The sequence below is a fragment of the Stegodyphus dumicola genome, chromosome 5 (genome assembly GCF_044657685.1).
Source record: "Stegodyphus dumicola isolate Sdum_Otavi_A_Nest chromosome 5, ASM4465768v1".
Lineage (NCBI taxonomy): Eukaryota > Metazoa > Arthropoda > Arachnida > Araneae > Eresidae > Stegodyphus > Stegodyphus dumicola.
The window spans coordinates 83490857-83505447 of NC_140772.1; the positions used below are offsets into that span (position 1 = coordinate 83490857).

Genomic DNA, 14591 nt, shown 5'->3' on the forward strand with positions numbered 1-14591 from the left:
TTAAAAACGATTTTTTGAAAGTTTTCTTTAAAATTCTAAATTGTGCTGCTTTTTTAAAATTATAGATGAGTATTATAGCACAATTTCTATAAAGCAATTTTATTTCAATTATATTTCATAATACATCATAGTGATAAACACTTTTGACTCCTTAAAAATTTTTATACATTTAATTCTAATATTAAAATTGTATTTAACCGTAATAATTAATTTTGCTTGTATTTTATAGTGACTATGTTTTTATAATTTATTTTTAGTTCTGCATACGATTTACTGTTAATTTAATTTTTAACCCAAAGGGGCGGTAGCCTAGAAAGGCTGTTAGTTTCGAAGCGGCATTTTGCGCTGTTTTACTATAAATGTCCGTGTCTCCTTGCAAATTGTTGTTACCAAATATTATCGCCCTGTATTATATGTAAAGAAATTAAATAATGAAGAATCTGCATGAATACATGTATGTTTCTCGCACTGTGACAAAAACGACAGTATCTAGAGCCATTAAATTTTGAATAATGTAATCCTCCACCCAAACGGGCAGCTGAATTTCGAATTTGTTTTAATGTATTTCATATTTTGTAAAACTTTAACGAATTTTTGATTAACAAACTCAATGAGTTCACTGTACGGAAAATAACAGTTTTATCTCCAGTGCAGAAATTCTAAAGATATGCAGTTTTCAAATTTATGTGGTTTACGGGCGAAGAACATGATATTCAATAAATATAGGTAACACACTAAACTTTAAAAAAAGGTTCCTTTTGGGCGTAATATAAAATCTTAGTGCTTCTAGATTTTATTTTACCTTTTTTTTTTCCTTCATTACGCTCAGAAAATTCTATGCTCCAAATTTTATGACTTATTAAAATAACTAATCCACTTTAATGTTAATAATTTAATGATCATATAATCAAATAAATATAATCGTTTTATAATGTTATTATAGTTTGGAAAATCACTGCCTGAAAATGTTCATTAAATTAAAAACAAATTATCAGATCTTGTTTCATTTTACCATATTTATTTCAAAGCATCGCGTACTGTCAATCTTATTTAATTTTACTTTATTTGTACGCAAAATTAAGTTCATAAATTTTGTGCTTAGAGTTTTTACCGTTTTACCAAAGAAAAGATGGTTGTACAAGAATTAAGCGTGAAAAAAATGCGCGAAATGCAATAAAAAGTGCTTTAATGAGATATATTAAATCCTATTTGGAAAAAACTGTGAGTTTCATAATCTCATCACTATACAACGTATCACATTTAATATATAAAAAGAGTTATGTGATACAAACGCCATAGGTTTCAGTGTTAAAGTAAAACAGATCGTCCCTACTCTTTCTTGCCGACATGTCGGTGACGCGCGCCCCGCCCACTGGGTTAGTCTATTTCTTATAAGGTCCATGCGGAAAATAAGATCATTTTCCAGCAACGACGCAGGAAACAAATTAATGACCATATCAAGGAGCGCAGGTTGCCAGATAATGAAAAACCCTGTTTTAAAGCGTTCAAGATTTCAGGAGTGAGTGGCGACAGTAACGGACTATCCATCAATGGGCATATCGATGGGGTTCCTTGCAATATCATCATTGACACAGGAGCTAATGTTACCATCATTTGGAGAGATTTAGCTCAACAATTTAAATAAAAACTCATTTGGACTCCATACTGTGTTACTCTCCAGACTGCGTCTGTTCATGAAATCGACATAGCTGGGAAGTTAAACGGGAACAGTACGTTTGGATGTGTCGCCTACTATCACACAGCATATGTGGCAGGTATCACAGATCCTTGCATACTCGGATTGGACTTTCTAAGGAAATACAATTTGTCCTTGGACTTCAAAAACAACAAGCTGCTCTCATCAAAAGAGGACACATCTAGCTTTCTTCAAAAGAGGACACATCTATAACATATTTCCAGGTGAGGATCCCTTGATCCTGGAAATGCCGAAGCCTTGTCTGAAAGACCCTCCTCAGAAAGCTGCCGACATAGGGTATACGAAATAGGGAACTTAGGGTCGAAGAGAAAGACGAGACTACCGGCTATTCTCCATCCCAGATGCTCTTCGGTCGTGACCTTCGTGTAATTATAATAATCCTTGTGATTTTCTGTTTGGTCGCCCTCCGGATGCGTCTTCATCGCCTGCCGAACACATCCAAGATCTCCAGGCCCGTTCTGAAGTGATGCACAGTTCTGTATTGGGAGCGAGTCAACTTGGCGATGGAGAAGATGAAGACTCGATACGATAAGACACGAGAGCTGCTGGCCATCGATTCAACGAAGGAGACAAAGTTTGGTTGTGGAATCCGACTCGACGGAAAGGACTCTGTCCGAAACTTGTCGTTGGTCTGTTGGGCACCTTTTCCCAGGCTGTGGCGGCAGCTAGAGTAGTACATCCTTTTCCGCTGTGGGATTCTCGTTCGGCTTAAACCCTTAGGTCGGGAGCTCTCACATCGGCCTTAAAGTCACCTTGGGATGGTCCGTACCCAGTCTTAAACAGGCTAAAAGACGTCTTCGGTTCGGATCCGTAGGTTATCCAACTCTAAAAAGTCGTTCATTACGACAGGTTAGCTCCTTACTATGGCCACAGTATGTAGTGTATATAAATAGTATAAGACCATGGTCCTTTTTGTTTCTAAATTTGTATTTGATATGATTTGCTTTAAGTTACTTATTGCAATTATTGTTTATGTTGCTATTGTAGTATAATGTTTATTATTGCGTTGATGACCTAGTTGTAAGTTTGGCTTCCTGTCCAGGGAATGCATTGTCCGGGACGTGCAGTCCTTGGGAAGGGGGCAGAGTTACGGTTTTTGTATTAATTAAGCTATTTTTAGTAGAATTTGTAAGTAAAATTGTTTTATATTCCCGTGCAATGCAGCACCAGACTTATTTGAAGAGAGAGCTCCGCCGGAAAAATTAAAACACAGGAGCAGGAGCAATTAACATTTTAATAAATACATATTTCGTAATTGTACTGTTTTGCTATCCAGAAAAATTGAGAAAATACGAGAATGCTCTCGTGCTCATTTAAAAAGCTTATAAAAACTTATTTAAAACATCTAAATTCAGCTGTTTTATGAATTGTTTACTTAGTTCTTGTTGGTGTGGTGTCATGCGCGCCCCTACTCGTCAGTGGAGGAATCACGGTTGCCAACCGGAGTGTTAATGTGACGAATCGAAAATGGAGTGTTAATGTGACGAATCGAAAATGTCCCGATGAGCAACTAGCAGCTCGCGTTCGACAGTTTGGCGATCACTGCCCTAGATAGTACTCAGGCCCAGCCTATGAAATTTACTGTTTCCGGTTAAGTTTAGTAGAATTTGGCAGTTTAATTGAACATGAATATTCTTAGTTTAGCTTACATAGGAAAGTGATCACTTTCTGTTTTCAAGATGCATCATATTCTTAAATGTGCAATATTATATCTCACAAAAAAAGAGAATGCAAAAACAATCGCGTGAATTTTATTATATAAGGATTGTGTGAAAATATTAAGAACAGGATAAATTTTCATATACAGTGTCGTGCACCAGTATTTCAGAGTGGTGCAAAATACATCACCAAGCTATAATTGAGATAAAAAGGTGAAAATCACTGACAGAAAGAGGAATCGAAAAGGCACAAAGAATCTTTAAAAAGTGGTATCGAATATAGAAAGACAAAAATGTCCGTGTGACAAGAGGGTCAGCCCCCATCTAAACCCAGTCATCAGCACGCGATATGATTATATGATTATCCTGAGTGTGATGTAGGATGAGCAAATAATCTGTCCGCTTAGTCAGTGAGATCTTGATATATCATGATCCATTCCTCTAGCCTTCAAGTGCCAATCATGGCAGGGAGCTGGCGAAATGCTACCACACGTCTCAGAGAACATCTCACGCGTTCGAATGAACGCGTTTAACGACACATGCAGACTAATCTGTGTGGAAAACAACTTCATTCTTTAACAGCGTAGCAACAGCCGACGTAATTCTGTTGTCCACGAACAGGAACTCAAGATGCACCCCCCATGAGAAAGAACTTTGAATGTGACTAATCAAGCATTACGTCTCGCCCAAGTCACTAGTGAAACTAAAGCCGTTTTCATTAATGCGATCGGTCCTGATGCATTGTGCATATAATTCTCCACTCATCCAACGAATTAACTTTGACGTGATGAAGAGAGACAGTTCACATTCAGTTGAACCAGGTTCAACCTCTATCCATTAGTCTGCGAAAGCTTTTGGTCCAGTGTTGAAAGAGAATTAAACACAAATAAAAGAAGCAACCAAAAATAACAACAGAAGCAGCATCGGGCTTTAACGAAAAAATACATTTCTTAAAATGTACTTGAATGTGCGTATCAATAACATATATGTTACTGATATACACATTTGTGGGTAATGATGGCAAATATAACATTTCTCAGGCATCAGGCAAACTCGATGTCGGCTCAGGCAAACTCGATGAGGTTCGCAAATACGGGTGCCCGCGTGTAGACGCTATCCCGGTGTAATGATTCCGACTTTAGATTCTTTGTAAGTTCGAACAGTTTATGAGTAGTGTCGAAGAAAAGGAAAGTTCATGAGCAGTTCACAGTCTGGGTGAGCACATAAAAGAGTCCAACAGAAACACACCTGCGGTGCAGGCCATGACGAAGGTAAGTGCGCGGATAAGGAAATGGCGTGGTAAAAAAAATGCCTTAGCTCACAGAATTGAGTCTCTCATGTGCAAGTATACACATTAGGAGTAAATAACATAAAATAACAGTATACATAAATGCATAAAAAAATTAGGGAAATATGTACATTATATACAAGTAAATATATACAACAGTTAGCTGACTAGAAAAGCATAAGATTGTGCATAGGTATAGTTAGGGTGGGATAATGCCATTTTTATTTGTTAAGATCTTCTTGCCAGTTTTCTCTTGATCACTATGATGCGCCATGCTTTCAAGTTCTGCTAATATATTTAGGAGTAAGTGTTTTTGAATCAACTGAAAATTCATTAGTGTCTCAGTATATTTTTTCTTTTTTTAGCTTTACTTGTGAAGGAAAATTTGAATCTTCTGGATGGAAAACTACAGCTGAAATACTTGATGCTGCTAAATATTTTGGTATTAAATCATTATTTGAAAAATGTGAATTTAGTCTTTTAAATGATATTGACGTTTCTAATGCTTGCAGCATACTGGAATTATCTGTTGCATATTCTGCAAAAGTACTTTATTCAGTGTGTCTGGCAGTCTGCATTAATGCAGCATTTATTATTTTGGACACAGAAGACTTTTATCAGGTGCAACCCTGGACAATTATAATAATAATTTCACAATCTCGATTAAATATACAGAGTGAAACAGAACTTTTATATGCACTCTGGATGCGGACAACAGTTGAATGCTGCAGGGATGATAAAGATATTTCCTATGAGAATCTTGATTATTATTTTGAAAAATACGGAAAATATATTGAATTGAATAAGGTAGATTATGATGAGTTAAAGTGTTATAACAATGACAATTTAATGCAATATTATAAGTTAAACCTAGCTGCAATAAATCCTACAAAATATATATCCCATTACCAAAGGAAATTAATATTTCCATTGAATTTACCTCTAAAATTTTATTTCTGTTATGAGGTTACATACATCAATTCTTTTAAATATTTGGATGGCAATAAATGTAACATTGCATTTTCTGTTGTGCAACCTATGTATTTACTTGAAGTAACTTTGTCATCCGCATTTGCAGGATCATTATCTCAAAATGGCATAGAAAGCTTAACTCTCATAAATGGTGAAAAAGTCATTTTAGAGTGGCATAAAAATAATGCACAAAAAAAGGTCAAACTCCAACAAAATACAGCTTTCATCGCAACTCACCATGTTCAAGATTTTAATTTTATTCTTGATGAGCTTATAAAATTATACCCTAGTAAAAGATATCATTTCATGCTGAAATCCTCTTCTGATAAATTGCAATGGATTGAATCCGATTCCAAAGATTTGCATGTAAATCAATTTTTAGTTAACTTAGAAAATGAGCAAATCAAATGTTTACGCAGATTTAAATTCATACGATGCTCAGAATATGCTAAAGAAAATTAAAGGATTAAGCAAATCAACATTGCTATAATCAAAGTTAATTTGCTCCAATGGAATTTAATTTTCATTACTTCAGAAAAAATTGCAACTTTAGAGATATGAATTAAATAATAAGTTTTAATATACTGTTTTTGAAAAACCATGTTTAAATATTTTCTAATACCTCAGAGCTATATCACTTCAAGATAAAAAAATCTGCATTTAATCCCTTTATAAGCAGAATATTAATCATATGAAATGAGCAGATAAAATAAAACTTTCTTCATCAAACCAAGAGCTTTAAAAAAAAAAAAGAGAGAGAGAGAGAAAGAGCTGGAGCTGAATTCAGCTTCATGTAAAGGAAAAAATTAAGCACTGTTATTAGTTACTGCAACCTCAATACATGATACCCCAGTATGAATATTTGCAGTTCATAGCAAATTAAACTATTATTGTCTTTAGTCATAAATGGAAGCACTAAGTAAGGAAACTTTTCATAATTTATACTGAACAGCTTTGTTAATTAACCTTAATATCCTACGTTTTGATGTTTTATGTTTCATGTATAATGAATTGTTCGTTTATTATAATTAAAATGAAACATGGATAAAACTTTTTCAGAAATATTTTATTTCCTTGTGTATTTGAATGTAATAAAAATACTGCAAATGAATAAGTTAAAAATATTTATAATCGATGTAAGACGCATGCAAAAATCACACATTCATGCAACAAAAATTAAGTCACAATGTCAACAATTCACTAGCACCTTATTTACATTATTTAAAACTTACGGCAATGATGAGAATATTTAATTCTCATACCATATTTTTTAATCATTAAAAATGAATTAATGAAAACACTTTTGAATCAAGATTAAAAAAAAAAAAAACTCTAATATACTTCTCTTTGGAGTACCTTAAGTTGCATATATTTTTCAGAATATTTAGCAAAATTAAAATTATTGAAGTAACCCCTAAACAATAGCAACATTAGAGCTATGCCTAAAGTTGTGTTTTTCACACAGCATACATCACCTTGCTTTATGCATTACAGTGAAACCACTCACATAGTCTAATGTTTCTGTGAACATACATTAACATAACAAATGAAAATAATAACATTATTCTCTAAGCCAACCTCTTTCTAATATAACCGAGATCCACCAATACCATATTTACTTGCATATTCCCATCCAGCGCATTTAGCACAAAGTTCTGAAAATGTTTTAAATATTCACATTTTCACCTTCCTAAAGATGTTCAGAAAGTTAGCTCTCCTAAATTTTAAAATGAATTCATCAACACAGTGGATGTTTTCATCTTACTACTTGAATTACTCACAGATTTTGAGTGCAAGGGCTCTTACTGATGAAGCAGTTATGGTTAACAGCTTTAAGAAAACAGGGATGTCCATGTTCTGAAATGAACAAAGATGAAGACAATGACTTGCTTTAAGAGACGACTTAGTTCCATTCATACTTAACGATTTGAGGCAGCAGAGTAGCTGATGAAAACAATAAGAGTGACAAAATTCAACGAGGAAATAGAAATTAAGATATCTTATTAATGTAATGTTAGTATTACTAGAATGTACATTTCTTTTAAATAAATAATAATGTCATAGTTATTGGTAGCTTATCCATGAATACATTTGTTATGTTACCGTGTAGGTGACCCTCTGAAATTAAATTACTTGCATAATTTTTCTCACTCAATTTTCATATAATAAATCAATAAACAAAGGAGGGAAATATGTGAGTAAATACATATTTATTCAGGCAAGCACAGATTTAACTCTTCCCCTTATATGGCGTAATTTATCGTACATTTTGATTTGGTACTCAAGGTGTTACTTTGTAAATAATTTATCATATTTCTATATCATTCATACAAGTTTTTATATTTGAGCGGCTCATCACGCATATCAAATCAATGCTCAAGTGGCATCAAGGCAGTTTACTTCTGCTTTCAATACTTTGCATTTAGTTCAAAGTTTATAATTTACCATTCAAATGCAAAGTTTCTTAATTAAAATTTAATTATCTTTTGTTGTTATTCTTAAACTGATATTGAACATGATATTCAATAAATATAGGTAACACACTAAACTTTAAAAAAAGGTTCCTTTTGGGCGTAATATAAAATCTTAGTGCTTCTAGATTTTATTTTACTTTTTTTTTTCCCTTCATTACGCTCAGAAAATTCTATGCTCCAAATTTTATGACTTATTAAAATAACTAATCCACTTTAATGTTAATAATTTAATGATCATATAATCAAATAAATATAATCGTTTTATAATGTTATTATAGTTTGGAAAATCACTGCCTGAAAATGTTCATTAAATTAAAAACAAATTATCAGATCTTGTTTCATTTTACCATATTTATTTCAAAGCATCGCGTACTGTCAATCTTATTTAATTTTACTTTATTTGTACGCAAAATTAAGTTCATAAATTTTGTGCTTAGAGTTTTTACCGTTTTACCAAAGAAAAGATGGTTGTACAAGAATTAAGCGTGAAAAAAATGCGCGAAATGCAATAAAAAGTGCTTTAATGAGATATATTAAATCCTATTTGGAAAAAACTGTGAGTTTCATAATCTCATCACTATACAACGTATCACATTTAATATATAAAAAGAGTTATGTGATACAAACGCCATAGGTTTCAGTGTTAAAGTAAAACAGATCGTCCCTACTCTTTCTTGCCGACATGTCGGTGACGCGCGCCCCGCCCACTGGGTTAGTCTATTTCTTATAAGGTCCATGCGGAAAATAAGATCATTTTCCAGCAACGACGCAGGAAACAAATTAATGACCATATCAAGGAGCGCAGGTTGCCAGATAATGAAAAACCCTGTTTTAAAGCGTTCAAGATTTCAGGAGTGAGTGGCGACAGTAACGGACTATCCATCAATGGGCATATCGATGGGGTTCCTTGCAATATCATCATTGACACAGGAGCTAATGTTACCATCATTTGGAGAGATTTAGCTCAACAATTTAAATAAAAACTCATTTGGACTCCATACTGTGTTACTCTCCAGACTGCGTCTGTTCATGAAATCGACATAGCTGGGAAGTTAAACGGGAACAGTACGTTTGGATGTGTCGCCTACTATCACACAGCATATGTGGCAGGTATCACAGATCCTTGCATACTCGGATTGGACTTTCTAAGGAAATACAATTTGTCCTTGGACTTCAAAAACAACAAGCTGCTCTCATCAAAAGAGGACACATCTAGCTTTCTTCAAAAGAGGACACATCTATAACATATTTCCAGGTGAGGATCCCTTGATCCTGGAAATGCCGAAGCCTTGTCTGAAAGACCCTCCTCAGAAAGCTGCCGACATAGGGTATACGAAATAGGGAACTTAGGGTCGAAGAGAAAGACGAGACTACCGGCTATTCTCCATCCCAGATGCTCTTCGGTCGTGACCTTCGTGTAATTATAATAATCCTTGTGATTTTCTGTTTGGTCGCCCTCCGGATGCGTCTTCATCGCCTGCCGAACACATCCAAGATCTCCAGGCCCGTTCTGAAGTGATGCACAGTTCTGTATTGGGAGCGAGTCAACTTGGCGATGGAGAAGATGAAGACTCGATACGATAAGACACGAGAGCTGCTGGCCATCGATTCAACGAAGGAGACAAAGTTTGGTTGTGGAATCCGACTCGACGGAAAGGACTCTGTCCGAAACTTGTCGTTGGTCTGTTGGGCACCTTTTCCCAGGCTGTGGCGGCAGCTAGAGTAGTACATCCTTTTCCGCTGTGGGATTCTCGTTCGGCTTAAACCCTTAGGTCGGGAGCTCTCACATCGGCCTTAAAGTCACCTTGGGATGGTCCGTACCCAGTCTTAAACAGGCTAAAAGACGTCTTCGGTTCGGATCCGTAGGTTATCCAACTCTAAAAAGTCGTTCATTACGACAGGTTAGCTCCTTACTATGGCCACAGTATGTAGTGTATATAAATAGTATAAGACCATGGTCCTTTTTGTTTCTAAATTTGTATTTGATATGATTTGCTTTAAGTTACTTATTGCAATTATTGTTTATGTTGCTATTGTAGTATAATGTTTATTATTGCGTTGATGACCTAGTTGTAAGTTTGGCTTCCTGTCCAGGGAATGCATTGCCCGGGACGTGCAGTCCTTGGGAAGGGGGCAGAGTTACGGTTTTTGTATTAATTAAGCTATTTTTAGTAGAATTTGTAAGTAAAATTGTTTTATATTCCCGTGCAATGCAGCACCAGACTTATTTGAAGAGAGAGCTCCGCCGGAAAAATTAAAACACAGGAGCAGGAGCAATTAACATTTTAATAAATACATATTTCGTAATTGTACTGTTTTGCTATCCAGAAAAATTGAGAAAATACGAGAATGCTCTCGTGCTCATTTAAAAAGCTTATAAAAACTTATTTAAAACATCTAAATTCAGCTGTTTTATGAATTGTTTACTTAGTTCTTGTTGGTGTGGTGTCATGCGCGCCCCTACTCGTCAGTGGAGGAATCACGGTTGCCAACCGGAGTGTTAATGTGACGAATCGAAAATGGAGTGTTAATGTGACGAATCGAAAATGTCCCGATGAGCAACTAGCAGCTCGCGTTCGACAGTTTGGCGATCACTGCCCTAGATAGTACTCAGGCCCAGCCTATGAAATTTACTGTTTCCGGTTAAGTTTAGTAGAATTTGGCAGTTTAATTGAACATGAATATTCTTAGTTTAGCTTACATAGGAAAGTGATCACTTTCTGTTTTCAAGATGCATCATATTCTTAAATGTGCAATATTATATCTCACAAAAAAAGAGAATGCAAAAACAATCGCGTGAATTTTATTATATAAGGATTGTGTGAAAATATTAAGAACAGGATAAATTTTCATATGCAGTGTCGTGCACCAGTATTTCAGAGTGGTGCAAAATACATCACCAAGCTATAATTGAGATAAAAAGGTGAAAATCACTGACAGAAAGAGGAATCGAAAAGGCACAAAGAATCTTTAAAAAGTGGTATCGAATATAGAAAGACAAAAATGTCCGTGTGACAAGAGGGTCAGCCCCCATCTAAACCCAGTCATCAGCACGCGATATGATTATATGATTATCCTGAGTGTGATGTAGGATGAGCAAATAATCTGTCCGCTTAGTCAGTGAGATCTTGATATATCATGATCCATTCCTCTAGCCTTCAAGTGCCAATCATGGCAGGGAGCTGGCGAAATGCTACCACACGTCTCAGAGAACATCTCACGCGTTCGAATGAACGCGTTTAACGACACTTGCAGACTAATCTGTGTGGAAAACAACTTCATTCTTTAACAGCGTAGCAACAGCCGACGTAATTCTGTTGTCCACGAACAGGAACTCAAGATGCACCCCCCATGAGAAAGAACTTTGAATGTGACTAATCAAGCATTACGTCTCGCCCAAGTCACTAGTGAAACTAAAGCCGTTTTCATTAATGCGATCGGTCCTGATGCATTGTGCATATAATTCTCCACTCATCCAACGAATTAACTTTGACGTGATGAAGAGAGACAGTTCACATTCAGTTGAACCAGGTTCAACCTCTATCCATTAGTCTGCGAAAGCTTTTGGTCCCGTGTTGAAAGAGAATTAAACACAAATAAAAGAAGCAACCAAAAATAACAACAGAAGCAGCATCGGGCTTTAACGAAAAAATACATTTCTTAAAATGTACTTGAATGTGCGTATCAATAACATATATGTTACTGATATACACATTTGTGGGTAATGATGGCAAATATAACATTTCTCAGGCATCAGGCAAACTCGATGTCGGCTCAGGCAAACTCGATGAGGTTCGCAAATACGGGTGCCCGCGTGTAGACGCTATCCCGGTGTAATGATTCCGACTTTAGATTCTTTGTAAGTTCGAACAGTTTATGAGTAGTGTCGAAGAAAAGGAAAGTTCATGAGCAGTTCACAGTCTGGGTGAGCACATAAAAGAGTCCAACAGAAACACACCTGCGGTGCAGGCCATGACGAAGGTAAGTGCGCGGATAAGGAAATGGCGTGGTAAAAAAAATGCCTTAGCTCACAGAATTGAGTCTCTCATGTGCAAGTATACACATTAGGAGTAAATAACATAAAATAACAGTATACATAAATGCATAAAAAAATTAGGGAAATATGTACATTATATACAAGTAAATATATACAACAGTTAGCTGACTAGAAAAGCATAAGATTGTGCATAGGTATAGTTAGGGTGGGATAATGCCATTTTTATTTGTTAAGATCTTCTTGCCAGTTTTCTCTTGATCACTATGATGCGCCATGCTTTCAAGTTCTGCTAATATATTTAGGAGTAAGTGTTTTTGAATCAACTGAAAATTCATTAGTGTCTCAGTATATTTTTTCTTTTTTTAGCTTTACTTGTGAAGGAAAATTTGAATCTTCTGGATGGAAAACTACAGCTGAAATACTTGATGCTGCTAAATATTTTGGTATTAAATCATTATTTGAAAAATGTGAATTTAGTCTTTTAAATGATATTGACGTTTCTAATGCTTGCAGCATACTGGAATTATCTGTTGCATATTCTGCAAAAGTACTTTATTCAGTGTGTCTGGCAGTCTGCATTAATGCAGCATTTATTATTTTGGACACAGAAGACTTTTATCAGGTGCAACCCTGGACAATTATAATAATAATTTCACAATCTCGATTAAATATACAGAGTGAAACAGAACTTTTATATGCACTCTGGATGCGGACAACAGTTGAATGCTGCAGGGATGATAAAGATATTTCCTATGAGAATCTTGATTATTATTTTGAAAAATACGGAAAATATATTGAATTGAATAAGGTAGATTATGATGAGTTAAAGTGTTATAACAATGACAATTTAATGCAATATTATAAGTTAAACCTAGCTGCAATAAATCCTACAAAATATATATCCCATTACCAAAGGAAATTAATATTTCCATTGAATTTACCTCTAAAATTTTATTTCTGTTATGAGGTTACATACATCAATTCTTTTAAATATTTGGATGGCAATAAATGTAACATTGCATTTTCTGTTGTGCAACCTATGTATTTACTTGAAGTAACTTTGTCATCCGCATTTGCAGGATCATTATCTCAAAATGGCATAGAAAGCTTAACTCTCATAAATGGTGAAAAAGTCATTTTAGAGTGGCATAAAAATAATGCACAAAAAAAGGTCAAACTCCAACAAAATACAGCTTTCATCGCAACTCACCATGTTCAAGATTTTAATTTTATTCTTGATGAGCTTATAAAATTATACCCTAGTAAAAGATATCATTTCATGCTGAAATCCTCTTCTGATAAATTGCAATGGATTGAATCCGATTCCAAAGATTTGCATGTAAATCAATTTTTAGTTAACTTAGAAAATGAGCAAATCAAATGTTTACGCAGATTTAAATTCATACGATGCTCAGAATATGCTAAAGAAAATTAAAGGATTAAGCAAATCAACATTGCTATAATCAAAGTTAATTTGCTCCAATGGAATTTAATTTTCATTACTTCAGAAAAAATTGCAACTTTAGAGATATGAATTAAATAATAAGTTTTAATATACTGTTTTTGAAAAACCATGTTTAAATATTTTCTAATACCTCAGAGCTATATCACTTCAAGATAAAAAAATCTGCATTTAATCCCTTTATAAGCAGAATATTAATCATATGAAATGAGCAGATAAAATAAAACTTTCTTCATCAAACCAAGAGCTTTAAAAAAAAAAAGAGAGAGAGAGAGAAAGAGCTGGAGCTGAATTCAGCTTCATGTAAAGGAAAAAATTAAGCACTGTTATTAGTTACTGCAACCTCAATACATGATACCCCAGTATGAATATTTGCAGTTCATAGCAAATTAAACTATTATTGTCTTTAGTCATAAATGGAAGCACTAAGTAAGGAAACTTTTCATAATTTATACTGAACAGCTTTGTTAATTAACCTTAATATCCTACGTTTTGATGTTTTATGTTTCATGTATAATGAATTGTTCGTTTATTATAATTAAAATGAAACATGGATAAAACTTTTTCAGAAATATTTTATTTCCTTGTGTATTTGAATGTAATAAAAATACTGCAAATGAATAAGTTAAAAATATTTATAATCGATGTAAGACGCATGCAAAAATCACACATTCATGCAACAAAAATTAAGTCACAATGTCAACAATTCACTAGCACCTTATTTACATTATTTAAAACTTACGGCAATGATGAGAATATTTAATTCTCATACCATATTTTTTAATCATTAAAAATGAATTAATGAAAACACTTTTGAATCAAGATTAAAAAAAAAAAAAACTCTAATATACTTCTCTTTGGAGTACCTTAAGTTGCATATATTTTTCAGAATATTTAGCAAAATTAAAATTATTGAAGTAACCCCTAAACAATAGCAACATTAGAGCTATGCCTAAAGTTGTGTTTTTCACACAGCATACATCACCTTGCTTTATGCATTACAGTGAAACCACTCACATAGTC

At 34.3% G+C, this 14591-nt stretch overlaps 1 protein-coding gene across 1 annotated transcript in view; it reads left to right on the top strand.

Annotated features, from left to right (window-relative positions):
- The window catches only part of LOC146997153 (uncharacterized), a 55272-nt gene extending 48307 nt beyond the window's left edge, over positions 1-6965 (top strand). Inside the window, exon 3 of the mRNA XM_085816828.1 lies at positions 5029-6965. Coding sequence (XP_085672954.1) covers positions 5029-6097 — 1069 coding nt within the window. The 3' untranslated portion in view covers positions 6098-6965. The remainder of the gene's footprint in view (positions 1-5028) is intronic.
- Positions 6966-14591: the final 7626 nt, after the last annotated feature.